The sequence below is a fragment of the Piliocolobus tephrosceles genome, chromosome 17, assembly GCF_002776525.5.
Source record: "Piliocolobus tephrosceles isolate RC106 chromosome 17, ASM277652v3, whole genome shotgun sequence".
NCBI classification, from domain to species: Eukaryota; Metazoa; Chordata; class Mammalia; order Primates; family Cercopithecidae; genus Piliocolobus; species Piliocolobus tephrosceles.
Window position 1 is genome coordinate 71,948,476 of NC_045450.1, and position 23,495 is coordinate 71,971,970.

At 50.1% G+C, this 23,495-nt stretch overlaps 1 protein-coding gene and 1 non-coding gene across 4 annotated transcripts; one reads left to right on the top strand and one right to left on the bottom strand.

The window, feature by feature from the left end:
* Positions 1–8,660: 8,660 nt before the first annotated feature.
* Positions 8,661–22,732, bottom strand: C17H16orf95 (chromosome 17 C16orf95 homolog). Of its 3 annotated transcripts, none has more exons than XM_026447736.2 (7): positions 22,433–22,732; positions 21,119–21,170; positions 20,323–20,448; positions 17,029–17,175; positions 16,172–16,208; positions 11,653–11,839; positions 8,661–8,926 (listed from the first exon to the last, which is right to left on the bottom strand). In XM_026447736.2, exons 3-7 carry the CDS (start codon positions 20,446–20,448, stop codon positions 8,908–8,910), a joined length of 516 nt encoding a protein of 171 aa, XP_026303521.1. In that variant the 5' UTR covers positions 21,119–21,170; positions 22,433–22,732; the 3' UTR covers positions 8,661–8,907. The 3 variants fall into 3 exon arrangements, with proteins under 3 accessions (XP_026303521.1, XP_023084754.1, XP_023084756.1); XM_023228986.1 differs by having other exon boundaries at positions 22,223–22,725; XM_023228988.1 differs by lacking the exon at positions 17,029–17,175 and having other exon boundaries at positions 22,223–22,725.
* LOC111553891 lies at positions 20,076–20,179 on the top strand. Its single transcript, XR_002735108.1, has one exon. It is a non-coding gene; the product is annotated as a small nucleolar RNA U13 (small nucleolar RNA).
* Positions 22,733–23,495: the final 763 nt, after the last annotated feature.

Sequence of the window (23,495 nt, forward strand, 5' to 3'; positions counted from 1 at the left end):
GGGTGAGTACGTGGATGGGTGGGTGGATGGGTGGATGGATGGATGGATGGATGGATGGATGGATGGATGGATAGATGGATAAATGGATGAACAGATGAGTGGGTGGGTGAATGAGAGTGTGGGCGAGTGAATGGATGAATGGATGAGTGGGTAGATGGGTGGGTGAGTAGGTGGGTAAATGGAGCGGTAAATGAAAGGATGGTGGATGAATTGTTGAGTGGATGGGTGGGTGGATGGATGAGTGATAGGAAGATGAATGGATGGTGACTGGCTGGCTGGGTGAATGGTTGAGTGGGTGGGTGGATGGATGGATGGATGGATGAGTGGACGAGGGTACTGATGAACAGATTAGCAAATGGAGGAACAGAATCATTGTTCTGGTTGTAAGAAGTCCAACTCCTTCCTTTAGGAGAAGTACTGGAAATGTCCATGTTCGTTCTCTATAGTCTTTGACAAATATTCCAGTTTAACAAGGTTTGGCTGTAAAATGCCTCTTCCTTTTCTGAGGAAAAACAGCACCTCTTTTTTCTTTCTTGCAAGTGACGCAAAACATTTCACATGGCCTCAAACAGATCTAGCACCTAAGGGTCAAGGGCTGGAAACTTCGCCAAACACATACATCATTACAGTTCTCCTGAAAGTAATGGTGCCACTATTCACGACCATGAATACAGCATTAAACAAATACTGAGATGGGGAGAGCTCGTTACCCAAGGCCATTAAACAGCTCAGGAAGGGTGCAGTTATGTTAGAAGCCAATTAAGAGCCCTCACACTGGTTGTCAGCAGCCCACGAGGTGCTGGGGCGTCCCCTAGCACATAGTAGGCACCTCGTAAAATGTGTAAACCAAAACAAGAGAGTCAGATTAGCAGTCCAACGACAGGGCTGTCCAGAACGCTGCCCTTCACCATCCCCTGGGCCGCATGCAACATGGACCACAATGCTCAGAGTCCAGGACCATTCGTGAACACACAGAGCAAACAATGCACCCCAATGGTAAATACCCACGATTTAGTCATTTATTTATCAAACACTTCCTGAGCACTTGCCTGCCAGACACTGTTAAAAGTGCTTTATAATTATTAATTCATTAAATCATCACAGCAACCTTATGAGGTAGGAGCTATTATCATCCTTATTCTAAAGATGAGGAAACTGAGGCACGGAGAGCCAACACACAGTAAGCTGTGGAATCAGGATGTGAACCAGACTATTCAACTCACAGTTCATGTCTGAAACAGACAGCAAAGAGGAGGAGCCTGATGAAGGTTCAGTACACCACAGGTGTTTACACACACTCCCTTATCTAGGGGGAGGAGCCTACTGAAGGTTCATTATACCACAGGAATTTACACACACTCCCTTATCTAAGGGGAGGAGCCTGCTGAATATTCATCACACCACAAGAGTTTACACACCTTTTTGTGGAGAACAGGGTCTTGGTATATTGCCCAGGCAGTTCTCAAACTCCTGGGCTCAAGCGATCCTCCCATCTCTGCCTCCCTAAGAGCTGGGATTATACGTATGAGCCACTATGCCAGGCTCTAAAGGCTTTTCAGTCCTATTCTGTAGCCCCCAGTTAAACAGTGTATCCAGGTCGTGATCACCATGGGATGTCAGACATGGGCAAGGTCTGCCAGCCCAGGCTGACTTGCCGGGGCCTGCTGGTCAGTCTTTGCATTTCAAGAGTGAGGCCAACAGCGTCGCGAGCCTGCTGACACATAGATGGCGGGCACAGAGCCTGGCCCAGGAAGCTGCCTTACAGAAAATATGACAGGCCAGTCTATCAACTTTTTAGGTCAACTACAAGTTTACAGGAAACACAGAGCAGAGAAGAGGGAAAATGCATTGTGGTTAGATTTTTTTTTTTTTTAATCTCTGCCCCTTTTAAAAATTTCAGATCCATATACCTGTTTTTATAGGCAGAACGGTTTCTGGGAGGAAGGAGAGAAGGTAGGATACAGGGCAGTGGGTGGGCGGCCTTGCTCAGACAAGAGAGCAGAGGTCAGCTGGGGGTGCAGGGCGGAGGCTGAGGCTCCTGCAGCTCACGTGGGCGAGGAGTTGTGCTTCACAATCACCTCCTAGAGGACTCTGCGTGGCGCTGCAAACACCCCAGAACCCAGGATCTCCCACTGCCCAAAGCCCATGCTGTCGGCGATACGAGGGGCAAACCCCAGCAGCCAGGGTAGAGTGGACGAAGACGCACACGGACACCTGCTCTCCGCCACCTCCTGCTCCCCACCTGGGACCCAGGAGCTGGTGTCCTGTGATTCCTGGAATCTCATACCCTGCCAGTGTGCTGGGAAGGACACACTTGCCTGGCTGGTGCTGAGACAACATCCCCCGCATCTAGAATGCCAGGCTGGCCTCCTCCGGAACACCGCCCCTTCCACTGCCCATGGGTTGGCCTGAAGGTTTGTTGTTTTCACATAAAAATGGGGCCTCGGCCGGGCGCAGTGGCTCACGCCTGTCATCCCAGCACTATGGGAGGCCGAGGCAGGCGGATCACGAGGTCACCATCCTGGCTAACACGGTGAAACCCCATCTCTACTAAAAATACAAAAAATTAGCCAGGCATGGTGGCAGGTGCCTGTAGTCCCAGCTACTTGGGAGGCTGAGGCAGGAGAATGGCGTGAACCCGGGAGGTGGAGTTTGTAGTGAGCCGAGATCGCACCACTGCACTCCAGCCTGGGCTACAGAGCAAGACGCTGTCTCAAAAAAAAAAAAAAAAAACAGGGCCTCAAACAGCACTCTCTCTCTTGGAAATGACGAAAGTGAAAACAGGAAGCTTCCAAGTACCCCAGTGGGCTCCCAGGGCTCCCAGACCCCCCAGTGCAATGCCCACCAGAGAAAACAGCAGGTATCCAAAATCAACAAGTACTGACGCAGCACCTACTGTGTGTCAAGCACAGCAAGAGTCCCTGGGACAGCCGCAAAAGCCCCATGACACTCACACCACTGAGCCTCAGCCCAGCCTGGACCAAACATCACTAAGTGATCACAGAGGCGCTTCCTCAAGGGCCTGGGTGACCTCAGGGGTCTTTGCTACAGTGTCCAGGCAGCACAACCCATTTGCAGTTCCTCTAACGGGGAGGCTTAGAAAGGGTCTCACCAGAGTGGACAAATGGAGAGGCACCACCTGGAACTGGGAGGCCGCCGAAGGAAAGGTGACCTGGATGGGCTGCAGGAGAGCCAAGGCCAAGTCTCGCATGTGCCACCAGCTTCTGTGTGGCTTGGGACAGAGCATGGCCTTCTCTGGACCTCAGTGTCCCCATCTGTGAATGAGGCGATTGGACCAGTGTCCCCACGGCCCCTCCCAGGCCCCAAGTCTTGGCACATAGGTCACCAGAGAGCTCTCAGAGGATGGGGCCAGGCACTGCCAGGAGCAGCCCGAGAAGCCACCAAGACCTGGGCTGGGCTGGGCTGGGCAGACTGCAGTGCCTCCACCTGCCATGGCAGCCTGGCTAGGCCAGTGGGACTCCGGCCACATGTGGTTCACGGCCCCTGCACCAGACGGTACAGACCAACGTTTCCACCATCGCAGAAAGTTCCACTGGGCAGGGCTGGGCTGTGTGCTCATTACCCAGTTAATGGCCTGGGGCAGAGTGAGGGGAAGAGAGGCAGAGGGGAGGAAAAAGGAAGGGAGCAGGGGAGGAGGAAGGGAGGGCTGTGTGGCTGGGTGGAGGGGAGATGGGGAGGGAGGGACAGAGTGTTTCTCTGGGCTCCTGACTTGAGTTCGGGGTGCAGACAACAGGAGCATCTTCTCCAAAACCCTTTAAACAGCTTGACCCCACATTTCACCTCCCTGGGCCTCACCAGGCCCAGGAAGTCACAGCTCCCTCTCCCACAAACCAAGGGCTGACCTGGGCAACTGAAGCCCCCTCCAGCCCTGGCCTTCTGGGGCTTCTATGCGAAAGTCTCTCAACAGTGCCCTCTTGTGGCTCCCAACGCCAAGTTTCAAGACGATGCCTGCAGGCGGAGGGCTGCCTGGGGTCCGTCTGTAGAAGCCATGGTCCCGTGTGGGCTGCAGCGACATTGTCCCTGGGTTAATCAGGACATGTGGTGCAGCCTCAGGTACCACTACCCAAGAGCACATCCTCACAGATGTAGACAACAGAGCCAAATACCCCTATGCACCTGGAACACAGCCACTGTCACCACCACCGAGGTCCAGACACCATTGTCCCCCACCAGGTTTCCTGCTGCAGCCTCCAAGCTGGCGTCCCGTGTCCACTCTCGCCACTCTATTCCATCCAACACACTTCAGCTGGAGTGGTTCCTCCAAAATGCAGCCTGTGGTCACGGGCTGCTGTGGCCACTGCCTTGACCTGTCCTCCCCAGCCACTGACAGGGCCAGGGGGCCCAAGACTTCACAGCCTTCTCGAATATGCCCTCACCCTGGCTGTGGTGCAGGCTTTAGCCATGCAAGTGTGATGCCCTGGCAGCCTCCCCAGCTCTCTGCCATCCGCTTCATCCTCCAGTGCTCTTGGCTGGCCATGCCACGACCCAGCCACCCTAACTGGCTTATGTGGCTGGAATGCCCCCACCTGTCACCTCCAGACTGTCCCCCCCTGCTGTGCCTGTGCCCTGGCACTCTGGCCTCACCTTTCATTGCCAGGTTACCTGGAATTGTCTTCAGATTTCTGCTCCAGTGACGCTTCCTCCCTGACTGGTGAGATGGGGTCTGCTCACCTTGTCTTATCTTGAGTTCACCCCAAAAGCAGAGCCTGAGGCAAGGACTGAGTGCAAGTGTTTTTTGGGGGAGGTGATGCAGGAAGCCCTGCGAGTGAGTGGGGAGGTGAAGCAAGGAAGGAGAGCTGGGATGAAGGACGTTGTCAAGAAAGTGGCCCCTGTGGGTGGTAGGGGCTCAGTCCTGCTGGGAACACAGCCCAGAGTCATCCCTGTCGAAGGGCGAGGGGACGGAAGTGCTGACCCACACCTCCCACCCATCATCGACCAAGGGCTCCTCCTGGGGCATCACCTCCTGTACATCCAGCCTGTCCCTGCAGCGGCTCCCGCAGCAAGAACACCCCAGAGGTTGCTGGTCCTTGTGTTAATGTGGGAATGGTTAGCAGGTCACTGATAGCGCTCCTGGGCCCTCCCTGTGTTCATGTGTGCCTCAGTCATGACGACAACGACCCTCGCCTCAATTACAATACCCCCCGCAGCCCAGTGGCATCCTGGGGGCAGCATATGTCTTCTTATGCTGTCTCCCTGGTGCCAGGCATCCAATAAATATCTGCTGATTGAATAAATGATGTTTAATGTTGCCCCAGGGCCACTGAAGATGTGCCCCAGGAGAACACAGCTTCCATTCCCCCAGGGAAGACAAGAGGCCCTCCATGGTGGCCACTGCAGAGATATGGACGTGCCCAAGATACCCCGACGCCCTGGCCCACTCACTGTAGCCCTCTTTGTTCTGTGTATCTCAGACCCCCACATCTTTCTTCCTTGTCTCTAAAGTGGACCCCCCAGTTCAAGCATCCCAGAGTCTGGTTCCTGTTTGACACTTTTTTTTAGAGAGACAGGGTCTTGCTATGTTGCCCAGGCAGGAGTGCAGCGGTATGATCACAGCTCATTGTAGCCTTAAAGTCCTAGGCTCAAGAGATCTTCCCGCCTCAGCCTCCCAAGTAGTTGGGACTACAGGCATGCACCACTATGCCTGGCTAATTTTTATATTTTTTGTAGAAACAGACTCTCACTATGTTGCCCAGTCTGGTCTCGAACTCCCAGCCTCAAGTAATCTTCCCCAGCTCCTGAGTAGCTGGGATTACAGGTGCGAACTACTGTCCAAGCCTGTCTGTCACCTTTAGGTCCTCCCTTTGGTCACCCCGAGAGGAATGTGTCCTTTCCTTCCCGCCCAGGCAGTAATAACAGAGATCTGCTCACGGGGAGGAACTGAGCGGTTTCTATTTTCTTCTTTGTAGCTTTCTGTATCCTTGAAGTCTTTCACAGTGAATTGTGTTGCTTCTACAATTAAACTTCTCATTTTGAGATAATTAGAGACTCATATACACATATAACAAATAATACGGACAGGCCAGGAGTGGTGGCTCACAACTGTAATCCCAGTTACTCAGGAGGCTAAAAATACAAATATACTAAAAATACAAATATTAGCCAGGCATGGTGGTGCGAGCCTGTAATCCCAGTTACTCCGGAGGCTAAGGCAGGAGGATTGCTTGAGCCCAAGGAACGGAGGTTGCAGTGAGGCAAGATCGTGCCACTGCACTCCAGCCTGGGCGACAGAGTGAGACCCGGTCTCAAAAAAAAAAAGAGAGCGATAATACAGAGAAACCTCATGTTATCCTTTATTCAGTTTGCCCCAATTAGCAACACATGGCAAAACCACAGTACAATACTGCAACCAGAATACTGCCACTGATGTGTTTCCAGACACAAGAAGGCCTCATGCTGCCCCTCTATAACCACAGGCCCTTCCTTCCCACCAGACCCAGACCCTTCCTGAGCTCCCAGAAACCACTAATCTGCTCTCCATTTCTATAATTTTATCATTTCATGGTGTTATGCAGGACAACTGGATATCCACAAGCAAAAGAATGAAACTGGATATCTACCTCATACCATATACAGAAACTAAACTCAAAATAGATTTTAAAAACCTAAATGTAAGAGCTAGAACGATAACACTCTTAGAAGAAAACACAGGGCCAGGCCCAGTGGCTCACACCTGTAATCCCAGCACTTTGGAAGGCCGAGGCGGGCAGATCACTTGAGGTCAGGAGTTCAAGACTAGCCTGGCCAACATGGAGAAACCCTGTCTCTACTAAAAATACAAAAATTAGACGGGCATGGTGGCAGGCACCTGTAATCCCAGCTACTTGGAAGGCTGAGGCAGGAGAATCGTCTGAACCAGAGAGGTGGAGGCTGCAGTGAACCAAGATCACACCTCTGCACTCCAGCCTGGGCAACAGAGCAAGACTCTGTCTCAAAAAAAAAAAGAAAACACAAGTGCAAGTCCCTGTGATCTTGAATCCAGCAATGGTTTCTTAGATATGAGCATACGACCTAAAGTCCATGCAGCCTAGGAAAAAATAAACTGTGTTTCACAAAAATTTAAAACCCACGTCTACTTCAAAGGACATCATCAAGAAAATGAGTCTAGTATCCAGAATATACACAGAATACTTACAACTCAATAATAAAAAGATGGATAGACAACTCAATTAAAATGTAGACAAAAGGCCAGGCATGGTGGCTCATGCCTGTAATCCTAGCACTGTGGGAGGAAGAGGCTGGAAGATCGTTTGAGCCCAGGAGTTCAAGACCAGTCTAGGCAACAAAGCGAGACCCCGTCTCCACAAAAATAAAAAAAAACTATTAATAGCCAGGTATGGTGGTATGTGCCTGTGTTCCCAACTACATGAGAGGCTGAAGCAAGAGGATTCCTCGAGCCCAGGAGGCCAAGGCTTTGGTGAGTTATGACTGCACCACTGCACTCCAGCCTGGGTGACAGAGTGAGACCCTGTCTAAAAAATACATATATGTGTGTAGGGGCACATCTATATATATATGTGTGTGTGTGTGTGTGTGTGTGTGTATCTATATATCTATATATAGACAAAGTATTTGAATGGATGCTTCTCCAAAGAAGTTATACAAATGTCCAATAAGCACATGGAAAGACGTTCAACATCATTAGTCATTAGAAAAATGCAAATGGAAACCACAATGAGACACCACTCCATACCTGCTGGGATGGCTATCAGCAAAGTCACAGAGGAAACAAGTGTCGTGAGGATGCAGGGAAATGGGAACCCTGGTGCACTGCTGGTGGGCACAGAAAATGGCGCAGCTGCTGTGGACAAGAGCTGGGCAGTTCCTCAAAACATGAAACACAGAGTAACATATGATCCAGCAATTCCACTCAGTTCCTCAAAACATGAAACATGGAGTAACATATGATCCAGCAATTCCGCTCAGTTCCTCAAAACATGAAACATGGAGTAACATATGATCCAGCAATTCTGCTCCCAGGCATACACCCCAGAGAAATGCAAACCTCTGTCCACACAAACACTTGCATGCAAATGTTCATAACCATATTATTCACAAAGTAGAATCACCGAAAAGCAGAAATCACCCAAAATTCAGCCATCAAAAGAAATGACGTACTGACATACGCCTCAACATGGATGAAGCGTAATGCCAAGTGAAAGAAGGCAGTCATAAGAGACCACTCATCGGATGACAGCATTGAGATGAAATGTCCCAGAACAGGCAAATCCAGAGACAGAAAGTAGATCAGAAGTCACCAGGGGTTGGGGGAGACGGGAAGGAGTGACTGCTTAATGGTATGAGACTTTTTGCGGTGAATGTTCTAGAATGAACGGTGATGGTTGCACAACACTGTAAATATATTAAAAACCACTGAATTGTATACTCTAAAAGAGTGAATTTTATGACATGTAAAAGAGATCTCAGATTTTAAAATTCAATTCACATATACAATGTTCTGCTACTTAAAGTGAGACCCACCTGACACAGGTGCTGAAACCATTTTCGGACCCTTGTCCAGTGGATCTGCTGTCCCTGAAGAGACACTCGGAAATGGCTGCCCTCCCCCAGGGACACGGAGATGGGGACAAGTCCCCCCTTAATGAAGGGAAATCAGAGGATATCATTTAAGAGGTGGCCAGTTTAGAGTTTCACGAATAACATTTATTGACCACATTCATAACAGAATCTCACCCACATTCATATGAACTTCGCTACAACCAAGAATCACCTGATGAGAAATAATTTGGGTTGAGTCCCGGGTGTGGATTCTGTTCTATGAGAAAACAGCGGCTGTCACAGACGCCTCCTGATTGGAGGACTCTCGTTAAAGATCTTGATTGTGACATATTTTTGTGATATTCTTGACAGTAGCTGAAGATTCCAACTTCAAACCCCAAAAAACTGGCTGGAAAGCAAAGAGAGAGACAGTTACTAGGACCCGGCCCCAGGCTGAGACCAGCTGCCCTCAGCATGCCCTTGGGGAACCTCCAGGAGTGGAAGGCAGAGGCACCCCACAGTGCACAGGGCTGGAGGAATCCCAGGCAGGGAAGTGGTGCAGGGATGAGGGGTGGGGTGCAGTCCTGGCCACATCACTTTCCAGCTGTGGGACTGGGGCAAGGCATTCCACCTCTGAGTGCCCACTCCTTCGGAAAAGGGATGATAATGCTGGCTTTGCAGAACTGTAAAGGGAACAGGTGAAATGAAGGCAGGTCTCGCCCTGCTCTTGGGGACTCCCTGCCGAAAGATCCTAAGTGCACTCTCTCCCCCCACCCCTGGCTGCTGCAGCACATCTCTCCAGGCCAGCAGACTGGCAGCCGAGGCTTCTCCTGAGATAAGCTGGGTGTGTGGCTTGCGGCACCTCACAGGGCACCCACACATCCCAGCCAGACAAGCTGTGCCCTCCCCCGGGATGCTGGTTGGTGCCTGCCCCGCTGCCCTGGGAGCTCGGCTCAGAAGCAGACACCTGCTATGGAAGCGTACGAACCACCAACACCACAGAGTGAGTGGTTCCTGGGTCTTTCTAGACAAGCTGTTGATAAGGACAAGAAAAGATGGGAGCCTCCAAGTGCCAGGATTCGGGGACTGGAAAAACAGGAAGCTGCACCGACATGCAGGTGGGTCTCCACCTGCACTTCTGGGGAGCTTCAAAACAAAAGCATGCCCAGGCCCTCCCCAGAACAGTTACTCCAAATCTCTAGATGAAGCCCAGGCATCTTTCTCTTTTTCTTCCCCTCTCCTTCCTTCCGTTCCTTCCATCTTACCAGGTTATTTGAGCTTGAGGCCAGGGTTCAGCAATTCCCTTTTGGGTCCCCTGACCATCCACTTAACATTGATCCTTTAAAATGGTTTCTTAAATCTCTTTTAGAGATAAAATCTTGCTCTGTTGCCCAGGCTGGAGTGTACTGACACAATCAGCTCACTGCAACTGCAAACTCCTGGGCTCAAGCAATCTTTCCACCTCATTCTCCCAAGTAGCTGGGACCACAGCACCACACTCAGCTAATTTTTTTATTTTGTATGGAGATGGGGTCTTGCTATATTGCCCAAGCTGGTCTTGAGCTTCTGGGCTCAAGTGATCCTCCCACCTTGGGCTCAAGCAATCTTCCCACCTCATTCTCCCAAGTAGCTGGGACCACAGCATTACACTCAGCTAATTTTTAAATTTTGTATGGAGATGGGGTCTTGCTATGTTGCCCAAGCTTGTCTTGAACTCCTGGGCTCAAGTGATCCTCCCACCTTAGCCTCCCAAAGTGCTGGGATCCAGGTGTAGGCCACCACACCTTGCCCATCCTTTAAGGCTCAGATGCAGGTGTGGGCTACAGCACCCGGCCTCGCCCATCCTTGAAGGCCAAGTGTTCTTCTTTGCTCCTCCCAGTGTTTGACAAAGAAGTCAAACAAAATGTGATCATCAAGTTGCCAAACAAAAAAAGAAAGATAAATCCGCAAGAAAAATGACAAAGAAGGAAAGCTCTCACTGTTGCCCAGGTACTGCTCATGCTCGGAGACCACGCAGAGCTCACTGTACTCGCTTCCAGCCCCCTTCCCCACGCATGGCCTGGAGAGGCTGGCGCCCAGGCCCACAAGGGACCCGTACCTGATGCACATCACAGCCTCGACTGTGACTGCCCAGGGAGCGGAAGGTAATGTCCAACTCTACGAGAACGGATAACCCAAAAAACAGGGGAGGGGCTCCCACTCCCAGCCGTGGCAGAGTAACCAAGACCGGGCTAAGCTCCTGCTGTGAACCACTAGAAAACAGGGCAGGACACCTGGCAGCTATCTGCAGACACTACACATTTTGAATCTTCCTCTTCCAATTGCGTGGAGGAGACAAGGAGCAAACAAGTAAATGCATGTAAATTCGATTGTGTGTGCACGTTTGTTCACAGGTCTCCTCGTCCATGCAGTGTGATGCAGGCCTCCAGGTAGGAAGGAGCTGCACTGGGCAATGATGGGAAGGAGGAGGGGAAGGGAGGCTTTGCGGAGGAGCCACTGCCTAGGCCGAGAGTAAATGGGGAGGAGGAAGCCCTGCTGCGGCCTGGGGAGTGGCCCTGGAGGCTTCCTGGGGGAGGGATCCCAGCAGAAAGCCATGGCTGTGAGCAGCAAGAGTGCCAGGGGCAAAACTCGAAGCCTGGGTGAGGGTAGGGACCAGAGACCAGGGAAAGGGGCTTTCTAGTATGGAGCCTGGGGACTGGGGTTCAAGCTGGGTACAGGCAGGAGTTCCTCATACCTGAGGGGGTGCTCAGGGCTTGGAGGCTGGAGGGCGAGTGGCTGTTAAGATGCACCATCAACCCCAACATAACAATGGAAATGTATGGAAACTGGGACCCGTGTCCTTCTGGGAGTAGGGCCATTTTAGAACTTGGGAACAGAGAAGGGGTGGAAGTGCCCCACGAGGCCCCCACCGCCCCCCCCGAGGCCCCCCCCCCCCCAGGCTGCCCTGGCATCTCTAGGTGAGGCCGGGCAGAGCCTGCACTGTGCAGAGCGCCAGAGGACACACTCACAGCGCCCCGCCTCGGCCGCCTGTCAAGTTAACCCCTGGCCCCAACTCTCCCATGGTCACCAAGCGTCCCTCAGGTGGACATCACCATGCCAGGGCCACCCGCTGTCCCCCATTCCCCACCTGCTCACCGAATGGCCACAATGACCCTCGGGATGGCCCGGAGGAGGGTCAGGAGGGCAAGGCGCAGCAGACACACTGCGGGAGCCGGTAGCTCGTCCTGGTCGGGGGCCCGGAGCTGCTGGCACTTGGGCAGCAGGCGCTCATCACCGCAGATCTGCCAGCAGTTGTGCCAGGAGCATGCATCCAGCGGGGGTGCTAGGCACAGGAAAGGTGGGGTGAGGACAGGGCGTGTTCCCCAGGACTCTGTGAGCCACAAGGAGGCTGCAACACCAGCCCCAGAGCCTCTGGGAAATGGGGACTTCCAGGGCCCAGCCACAGCCCCGGGGTGGGGACACTGATCCGGAGCTCACGAGATAAAGGCCATCTTGCGGGTTTATGATTTCCTGGGTAACGCCGGCCTTGGGGCTGTTTTTCAAGAGGCTTTCTCTTTTAGAACCACATATGGAACATGTACAACGTCTAACTAGGACTTGCTTCCAAAGCATCTTTTTTGGAGCGGGAGTGAGTGGTGAAGATCAGAAGAACCATACTGGATAATGACTGGAGCCGAGTGATGAGCACATGGGGCTGATTTAAGCCAATCTCCACTTCGGGGAGTATTTGAAATTTTCCATAATAAAATTTTAAGGAAAGCCACAAGCACAGACGGAATTCCGGCATTTCCATTTCCTTGACGCTCTTCAGCGCTTTCCACACGGGGTCTGGTCAGCACGTGATCCTCCGGACACTAGAGTTTGTTTTCATTTTTTATTACACTGTTAATATGCTACTAATATAAAATATATACTAATTATATTAATGTAAATACCATAAATACACTTTCCTTATGAAAAATTATGGCACAAAAACATAGAGGAGAAGAGCATCTAAGTCTGTCTTTACAAGAAAAAATGTAAGATCAGAAATGTGAACTTTCTTGTTAAAATGGAAATCAGTCAGATTTGAGGCCAAAGAAAATGTCTCACAGTTTTAAATTACTCCCTACTTGAGGCCAAAGGGGAGAACGATCATAATTCTCTTGGCAGCAATGAGACCTGCTCTCTTAATTCTGCTGGGAAATCTTCTGGCGTGAATGGGTTTGAGGCTTGAAACATTACTTATATAAGTCACTTAAACTGCAGAGCAAGGATTGGAGTAAAAATTAATGCTGTTTTTATTTTAAGTATCAGATACCAGATGATGCATGTCAAGTAAGCTTTTAGCTTTTCTTAAAAGATGCAAAGTTTTCAAAGCCAAAAATATTTAATAAAAATAAACCCAAAAATGTGTGATTATACGGTTCGAAGAGCCATAAGAGGTGAGCCGTTGGTTGGTGATTATTTGTTTCCCAAGCATTCCCTGACCCCTGCCTCTGGGGGTCCCATTCAAATCACTCACCTTTTCCAGGGACCCCAACCCCATTCATAGATTTACTCATTCATACATTCCATCAAAGCAAACCCACTGCAAAGAGTCGGCGCACCAAGGGAAGGACGTGATGCCAGCCCAGAAAACAGACACGACAGCCCTTCGCATCGGGAAACACCTTCAAGATCAAGTCCAGCCCACTCCTTTTAGAGACAAAGAAAGTCATGGTGGGGGTGGAGGTCCTGATCTCCCCATATACTATGTCATGAGAGCTGAAATACACATATGTGCCAGGTCACAGACAGATCAATCTACACACCAGGTCACAGACACACAAATACATAAATATACTTAACTACGAATACATAAGGGGACTGCAAAAAGTTTGTAGAAGATGGAATTAAAAAATAAAAATAGGCCAGGCACAGTGGCTCAAGCCTGTTATCCCAGCACTTTGGAAGGCTAAGGCAGGTGGATCACCTGAGGTCAGGAGTTCAAGACCAGCCTGGTAGATGGTGAAACCCCATCTCTAACAAAAATACAAAAATCAGCTGGGTGTGGTGGTACGCTCCTATAGTCCCAGCTACTCAGGAGGCTGAGGCAGGAGAATCGCTTGAACCCAGGAGGTGGAGGTTGCAGTGAGCCGAGATCACGCCATTGCACTCCAGCCTGGATGACAGAATGATACTCTATCCCAAAACAAAATAAAAATAAAAAAATAAAAAATATCAAGTTTGTTTCTCAACATAAGTTCACAAGGTCAAGACACTTTTGTCAGTGACGACACCAGCCGTTTAGTCCATCTTGAAAGAGCTGAGGGTCCTGGGAATTTAAACACATCAATGCAGTCTTTTATTACATTATTAACTGAAGAAAATGGGCGCCCTTTAAAGATTTTTTAAGATTAGAAAACAAAGAAGACAGAAAGAGCCAAATCAGGACTGTAATTTGGCTGTAAGGTGGATGCCTAATAATTTCCCGTCAAAACTCTCACAAAGTTGCCCTCGTTTGACAAGAGGAATGAGCGGGAGCCTTGCTGTGGTAGAGAGGGATGCTGGTGGAGCTTTCCAGAGTGTTTTTCTGCTAGAGCTTTGGCTAACTTCCTCAAAACACTCCCATAATAAGCAGATGTTGGCCGGACACGGTGGTTCATGCCTGTAATCCCAGCACTTTGGGAGGCCAAGGTGGGTGGATTACCTGAGGTCAGGAGTTCGAGACCAGCCTGACCAACATGGTGAAACCCCGTCTCTACTAAAAATACAAAAATTAGCCAGGGGTGGTGGTGCATGCCTGTAATCCCAGCTACGCGGGAGGCTGAGGAAGGAGAATCACTTGAACCCAGGAGGCAGAAGTTGTGGTGAGCCCAGATTGTGCCACTGCCCTCTAGCCTGGGCGACAGAGCGAGACTACATCTCAGTCAATCAATCAATCAATAAGCAGATGTTATCATTCTTTGGTCCTCCAGAAAGTCAACCAGCAAAATGCCTTGAGCATCCCAAATAACTGTTGCCATGACCTTTGCTCTTGTCCCACCCACTCTTACCATGATGGGACCATGTTCAGCCCTCGACAGCCATTGCTTTGGTTGTGCTTTGTCTTCAGGATGGTACTGGTGAAGCCCTGTTTCATCTCCTGCTACAATTCTCCAAAGAAATGTTTTAGGATCTTGATCCCACTTCTTTAAAATTTCCACTGAAAGCTCTGTTCTTGTCTGCAGCTGATCTGAACACAATGGGTTTGGTGCCCTCGGCGTGGAGGCTTTGCTCAACTTTGATTCTGCAGTCAGAACTGTGTAAGCTGAGCCAGTTGAGATGTCTGTGACGTTGGCTAGTGTTTCTGCTGGTAATCCTCAGTCCTCTTTATTTGGGGCATGAACAAGATGAATGTTTTTTCTCACAAACTGATGTGGATGGGCTGGCGCTACAGGCTGCACCTTCAACATCACCTCATCCCTTCTTACATGAGTCACTCATCTGGAAACTGCTGTTCTGTGGTGCATTGTCACCATAAACTTGTCATAAAGTATCAATGACTTTACCATTGTTCCACCCAAACTTCACCGTAAAGATGATGTTTGTTCTGGCTTCAATTTTAGCAGAATTCATGTCGCTCTGACAGGGACTCTTTTTAAACTGATGTCTTCTCCTTCTCAGCACCTCAAACTAGATCCTGTTCAGGTATGTTATAATAAGTTCATATGAGTTTAGTTTGGTGCAAAAAAAATTGAAATCCGTACATTGTTTCATTGCTTTTTTTATTATATGCATTTTCTTTTTCTTTTCTTTTTTTCTTTTTGGAGACAGAGTCTTACTCTGTTGCCCAGGCTGGAGTGCAATGGTGTGATCTCAGCTCACTGCAACCTCTGCCTCCCGTGTTCAAGCGATTCTCATGCCTCAGCCTCCCAAGTAGCTGGAACTATAGACGTGTCACCACGCCCAGCTAACTTTTTGTATTTTAGTAGAGATAAGGTTTCACTATGTTGCCCAGGCTGGTCTCAAACTCCTGAACTCAGGCAATTCAGTCTCCTCAGCCTCCCAAAGGGCTGGGATTACAGGCGTGAGCCACTGCACCTGGTATATTATATGCATTTCCCATAAACTTTTCCAAGGCCCCTCATATGAATACGTATTGTATTGTGAACACATGAATGTGAGTATACACTATGACTATCATGAACATGTGAATGTATACACACCAGGTCACAAATGTATGAATGTACGAGCATACTATGTAATGAATAGATACGTAAGTTTTGGGCTTTGAATATACAATGTGCCATGAATGTATGAGTATATAATAGGATATATATAGGAATATGTACTACGTCATAAATATATATACACACACATACTATGTCATAAATTATAGAAGATTAGAGCTTAATAAAACCACTTTAGGTCTCATATAAGCCCAGGCTGGGAGTTGGCTTCATCCGGAGTGCCGCTGCTGACAGATGGGCAGGGTCTGCCTGTAGAGCAGAGGTTTCTCTGGGCTCACTGGGGGAAGGTAGTGGGTGACCAGGGATGGCTGATGAGCAGGGGAGGGGAAGCCATATGCATGTCACTGTTACACTGTGGCAGGTGTCTGGGGATGAGAGGTTCCCCCCCACACACACCATGCTCACAAACCCCGCCTTTCTGGGGAGGGGGATGACATGAGACGCACACACACCGGAGTTACCTTGGATGCCTTTCAAACTCTCCTGCCTCCTGACCATCTAAAAGACAAGAATGGAGGCAAGCAGTCAGCCTGGTGACCCTCCAAGGGGGAGAGCCTGGTGATTGGGACTCCAAACCTCCAGGAGGGGTGCTGGCTTCCTCAAGATAAAAGCCCTGGGCTCCTCCTTATGAGGCCTGCGGGCTCTTTTCTCTGAGGACAGTCTGCCACCCAATGATGGAAAACCAGCAACTGGAAGTCAGGGGGAAGGAAGGAAGCTCTTGTCTACCACCCAGGACATGGCGAAAGCAGGGGAGTGAGAGGCCCGGGGGGCTAGGAAGAGGCCTGCTGCCGCTGCCCAGAACTAGCGCTGTGCAGATAGCCAGCAAGAGCAGAGAGGACAGGCCATCTGGTGGTGGTCCATCCTGGGCACCCTCCTTCTCACCTCGCTTTATGCAGCCAGGGTCAGAAGAGAGAGTCAGAGGAGGGGCCGGGCCAGGGAAGGGAGGGGGTGTGAGGAGGAGGAGGCAGGGAGGTGAGAGAGGTCGAGGAGAATGCAGAGTGGGAGGAAGAGAGGCAGGAAAGCAGCAGCAGCAGCAGCAGCAGTGAGGGCCAGAACACTCACGCCTCTGCAGAGAGCAGCGTGGCCCTGCCCTTCCAGTGCCAACTGGGAGACTGAGCCGGCCTCCCTGAGCCACATCTGCCCTCTGTGCTCCCAAGCCCATGGCCACAACTGCCAGGGAATCTTCTCTGGACACCAGCAGAGGCCTCTGTGGGAGCAGAGCCCAGGTACCCCTCTTCCCCTTCTTCCTCCCGTCTCCCCTTTTCCCGGCCCCCACCTCACTCTTCAGTCCTCACTGCAGTGTGCGCCTCCTCCTTACCTGCTGCTGAGACCTCAGAACCTGGGGCACCCAGTAGGGCATCACTGCCTGGTCCCTAGGCATCGGGAGGCGGCCCCCAAAGCGATGGCATAGGCAGGGGCACATCTTGGTGGTTTGGGGGATATAAAACTGAACCATCTTTTGACTCTAACAGAGAGGATGGGAGGAGAAGATTGAGAAAGGGATGGAGCCACTCCTGCCCCCAGCGACTCCCTGATGGAGCCATTCCCCAGAAGCGACTCCCTGATGGAGCCATTCCCCAGAAGACTCCTGGCTCGGTCTTAGTATCAGGGCAGGCCCTGGAGAGCTGTTCCCACCCACAAGCACACCCAACCAACCACTCCAGATAGGGGACTGTGGTCTACCGTCTACAACATGCCCACTGTTGGGAGACATGGGACCTCCATGGCTCACCTGGCTTCCCTACCCCCCATCTGCACCTGTGCCCTGGCAGAGCATGCAGGTTGGTATTGGGAGACCTGGCTCTGTCCTGGCCTGGTGGTCTCCAGCTGGGGCCCTTGGGCACGACACTTAGCATCCCTGTGCCTCGGTGCTCTCAGCTATGAAGAGGGCTCTGCTGGCATCTTAACAAAGTCTATCAGGTTCTAAAATAGACAGCCTTCGATGCGGCAATTCCACTTGCAGGAATGTTCACTATGAGGATGCTTTCACATCTGCAAAGTTACTATACACAGAAATATTCGCTGCACCATTATCAGGAGTGAGTGGACAGCCTGAATGTCTTTCAGTAAGAGACAATAAATGACAGACATCGGGCAATAGGGTATAGGCAGCCTTGGGAAGAATGCCAGGCTCTTTTTAACAACCAGCTCTCTTGGGAACTAGTAGAGAGAGAACTGAGTCACTACCATAAGGACAGCACCAATCCATCCAGGAGGGACCTGCCCCCATGACCCAAATACCTCCAACACTGGGGATCCCTAGCTCCAACATTGGAGATCAAATTTTATCATGAGGTTTAAGGGGACAGACACCTAAACTACAGCAACAACTAATCTTTGACAAAGGTATAAAGGCGGGTCAGTAGAGAAAATACAGCCCTTACAATAGATGGTGCTAGAATAATTAGACTATCATATGCAAACAAACCCAATTCAAGGCTGGGCACAGTGGCTCATGCCTATAATCCCAGCACTTTGGGAGGCTGAGGTGGGCGGATCACCTGAGATCATGAGTTCAAGATCAGCCTGGCTAACATGGCGAAACCCTGTCTCTACTAAAAATACAAAAAATTAGCCAGGCATGGTGGTGTGTGCTTGTAGTCCCAGCTACTTGGGAGGCTGAGGCAGAAGAATCGCTTGAATCTGGGAGGTGGAGGTAGAAGTAGAAACAACCCAAATGTCCTTCTGGGTGAGTGAATAAACCGTGATCTATTCATATAATGCAGCATTACTCAGTAATAAAAAGAATGACCAAGATCATGCCCCTGCACTCCAGCCTGGGCGAAACAGCAAGACTCCATCTCCAAAAAAAAAAAAAAATTCAATCCATACCTCACACTATATACAAAAATTAACTCAAAACGGATCACAGAAATAAACATAAAATTATAAAACTTCTAAAGAAAACATAAGAAGAAACCTTTTCTGACCTCTGGCTCAGCAAAGATCTGTTAGCTACGACACCTGAAGCATGATCCACTGCTGTGCTGGGGATAGGCACACCTAGGCAAGATCCAGAAAACATGGAATTGAAGTTTTACCAAAAGGTAAAACTTCTCTCTCTGAAAGATACTGATAAGAGAATAAAAAGACAAGCCAGGTCAGGCGTGGTGGCTTGCACCCTGATCCCAGCACACTGGGAGGCTGACACAGGTGGATCACTTGAGCCCAGGAGTTTGAGACCAGCCAGGGCAACAAAGTGAGACCTCATCTCCATAAAAAATAAACAAAATTAGCCTTGTATGGTGGTGCACACCTGTGGTCCCAGTTACTTGAAGGGCTGAGGCGGGAGGATTGCTTGAGCTGGGGAGTTCAAGTTTGTAGTGAGCCAAGATTGTGCACTCCATTCTGGGCAACAGAGTGAGACCCAGTCTCAGAAAAAAAAAAAAAAAAGACAGGCCAAAGACATGGAAAGATATTTAAAAACTGAATCTCAGATCAATATGTTGTATCTAGAATATATAAAGAACTATCAAAACTCAGTAATTTAAAAAAGCAATTCTTATAAAGGGGCAAAACAATTAAACAGATGCTTCATCGAGTAAGACATCAGATGTCAAAAGCACATGAAGAGATCCTTGACATCACCAGTTATGACGGGTATACAAATGAAAACTGTAATGAGATAGACACCTATGAAGACGGCTCAAATTAAAAAGATCAGCCAAACCAAGTGTTGGTGACAATGTGGAGGAATTGGAACTTTAGATACTGCTGGTAGAAATGTAAAATGGTGGAAAACAGTCAACAGACTTCTTTTTTAAAGTTAAATATACACCTACCATATGATTCAGGAATTCCACTCCTTGGTATTTACCCAAGAAGAATGAAGGCATATGTGCATACAAAGCCGTACACACAAATGTTCATAGCAGCTTTGTGTGTAACACATAAGAAGTAGAAACAACCCACATGTCCTTCTGGGTGAATGAATAAACTGTGGTCTATTCATATAATGCAGCATTACTCAATAATAAAAAGAATGACTATTGATGCCCATGATTACATAGAAGAATCTCAAAATAATTATGCTAAGTGAAAGAAGCCAGACGAAAGAGTACACAGTCTATGACCTCATTTATATCAAATTCTCAGAAATGCAAATTAATCTACAGTGACAGAAAGCAGGTCAGTGTTTGCCTAGGGATGGCAGGGTACAGAATGTTGGGTACAGTTACAAAGGAGCCCACAGACATGGTTAAGGGTTGTGTATATGCTCATTATCTTGATGGTGGTGGTGGGTTCAGAGGGGAATACCTATGGCAAGACTGACCACATGGTACATTTTCCACACGTGCAGTTTATCATATGCCAATCAAACCTCTAAAAGTCTAGTTTTTAGAAAAAACTGTTTAAACATCACAGATCCTTTTATAGTTCCTAAGTATGATAATTGGGCACTCAGGCACATGTGTGACGTGTGCCTCCCTCAGGCCTTGCTACGATGTCAGCACATTACCCATCTGACATGAAAATAAATAAATAATCTCAAACTGTCTCCCTGAAATGTTAAAATATCCATTCATATAATACTTCTAATTCTGAGGGGTGACTGGTCCCCTGACATTCACCCTGGACCCTAGGTGAAGACCTCCTGGTTCAAGTCACCTACCTGCTTTCGGGGTCTCAGGGACAGAGGGACCCAGTAAGGCAGTGCTGCTTCCACCCTGGGCACAGGTAGGCGGCCCCCGAATCTGGTCTGGCACTCACAGCAGATGGCCCAGGGGCCAGGGTGCATCTGAGTAAGATCCAGAAACGACAGAACTGAGTTTGATGCTGCATTTGCAGGGATACAGGAGGCTCTCAGGCACAGTAGATACATGCTCAGGGAGATGGTGTCCGGGTGCAGGGTCCCTGACTCCTACTGTGGCTTGGACAGAGGCAGGCTACCGTGGCTTGCCCTGAGGCCTCCAAGGTCATTTGGAGGGGGATCTGCCAGAGCTTGCAAACCAGGTGCGCTGGGATTCTCGGCCACTTACTGCCATGCTACAGTGAGCAAGTCTCGTGGTCACCTCTGAAAATGCGGATGTACAAGCAGCTTTAGAGCTTATGGGCACATGAGTACTGCCTTTATGGCCATCTGTCTCTCTGGTCTGCAAAAGCTTCCACATCCATCCCATGTGACCTTTGCCACACCCTCAGGCAGGAGAGGGGCTGCCATCACCTCCAGGGGCAGACAGAGAAGCTGATGCCCAGAGCAGGTACATTAGGTGGCCTCCTGAACTCTGAGGTGTTGTGACGGCCTGGCAGGTGTTCTGGAGGCCCAGGGATAGCTCCTGCAACCACACTTTTGTGTTTGGAGCATTCTCTCACGGGATGCAGCTTCTGGACCCACATTCTCTGCTCTCCTCACCCCACAGGGGCATGTTGGGGTCAGGGCCAAGTGGCTGAGGATTTGCTTTCCTTACCGAATGACCTGGGAGGCACACTTCTTTCTTGTAGGTTTGAAATGTGCTATTCCTAGAAAAGAAGAACAGAAAAGCTTAGGGTTTGTGTAAACTAGGGGGCAGGGATGCTAGGGCATAGGCCTGGGCCTGCCTTCTCAGAACTGACTCTTAAAAATAAAGCCCAGGGGTGGCGGGGACAGGGGAGAATCCTCTGAGCCCAAGAAGAGTGAGAGGGTGACATCAGAAGCAGGTGTGTGCTTGCTCACGTGTTAACGTCTAGGGGTTCCTGGAGGCTGGCTGTCGTGGAATCTTACATTCCCAAGCCAACCAACTTCAAGCTGACTCCAGCTAAACTTGTGCTTGGACCATCAGAAAAGACGGGAGCATTCCAACCTGGTGAGAACTTTCCTAGACATGGAGCTGCCAATCACATCACCTACGATGGTTTGTCAGACACCCCCAACTTACTGAAATACTGAAGGAAAACATCGTCAAACTGTCCATTAACGAACCTCCTTCCACTATAAAAACCCAGGCGCTTTGTCTCTGGGATAACAAAGCATTTGGGGTTACACAGCCCGTGTTACTCTTCCCTGTTCCACCCCACAACAAACTGCTTGAATGTTGACCAATAAAGCATCTCCAGTGGGTGCGAAGCCCTGCTTCCCTGACAGTGGTGGGTCAAAGTGCTTTGTAGTGTGGAAACCGTAACAGTGATACAAGCGTTTTCAGGTTTCATTGTCATAATAACCGTTGTTATGAGTGCTGTTTTTTGTTAGAGTAATAGATTCAAGCATCAGCTCTCCCAGCTAATGCTTGAAAACAGAAGATGGGGCATTGCCCTCCACAGCATCCAAGGCCCTTCTGGTAAAGACAGCACTGCTATATTCCTGGTAGGGGAGGGGGCCCACACCCATCTCAGGTAGTTCAGGTGGGCCCAACTCACCACTGCCCAGCCTGGAAGGCTGGGGAAAAAAGAAAGTCCTTTCTGTTGAGGCTGATAATCTGATAACATGTAAACCTCAGGAGGTCCCGATGATCATCTTGCCTCCATAAGGGAAGCCTGCAAAAGGAAGGAAGCTGAGAAATGGAGAGAAACCTTCCAGGACCATGGTCAGTGCGTACCTGGACACATCCATGCCTGAAGGCCTACTTCTGATATTTTCAGTTATGTGGAACCACCAGTTGCGTTTTTGTGCTTATGCCAATGTAATTGAGGTTCCTGTGGGTGGCGGTCAAGAGTTCTGCCCACGTACAGGTAATGCAGCAATGCCGGGCCGGGAACTCACAGACGCGGTGTCGGGTGCCCGCGGGCAGGATTCAGGACGCACTTGCCTGCCATCCTGCGCGCTGGGTGTGAGTGCTAACCTGCAGAGCCCGACGCACCCTGCGCCCGGATCCCCGTCAGCAGCGCCCGAGGCTGCTCCAGTGGCCTCATGATGATGGTGACAACGCCGCGGGGGCAGTGGGGACCGGCTCGCACACGTATGGCTTCTTATGGCTGACGCGCCCTTTCACACACACATCGTCCGCAGGCCCTGACGCCCGGGCTCCCGCCTTACCCTCCTGTACCAGCCGGAACCCAGCCCGAGCGCTACCCAAACTTCAACATCAAACTCTCTGAGGAGCCCAACAGTCCCCGCGCGCCCGCCAGTCCCGCTGATTGGCCCGCACCCAGCCAATCAAAAATGGCCTTCTAGGTATGTGAACCTAGCTGGCGGCTGACTGGTCCCTCGCGCAGAGACGCGGGGTCAGCGGGTCAGAGCGCGGCTGTGTAGGGCTGCTATTCACGGTGGGGTAGGTTCTGCAGACCCCGGCCGCTGGAGCCACTCATCATTTCCGACTGATGGGCCGGAGGAGCCACCGGCCGCACCAGCCAGGGCCTCAGTACCCTGCAAGGAGAGAAAGAGGTGGGAGCAGTCCGCGCGGGGCCCTGCGTCTTGCATAGGCGCTTATGGTAAAGGCATTCCTTTATAGATAAAGGAGTTGGCGCTGGATCGCTGCGTCCTCAGGTGGGGCTCGAATCGTGACTTTTAGAGAAATAGGTTTTTTTATTAAAAAAAAAACAACAACCTGAGGTTTAAAGGCCGCGGAATTGGAAGCAGTCGTCACCCGGTGGCCTGGGCGTGCAAGCGCCGAAGCTCTGGCTGGTCATTAGCCTTCCCACCCCACCCGCTCTTTTCGCTTGAACGCGTGTACTTTGCGCAGTTGCTGACATGGAGACAGGACGCATAAAATATTAATGTCTTAATATTTTAGTAAAACCCAGTGCTCTCTGCCTCTCTAATTATTTTAAGTTATTGCCAGTTCCAATTTGTATTTCTTGGAAACGATTGGGTATACCCTGACTTTTCAGTATTTTCATGCAGACTCTGATACTCTGGATTAATACTTGTAT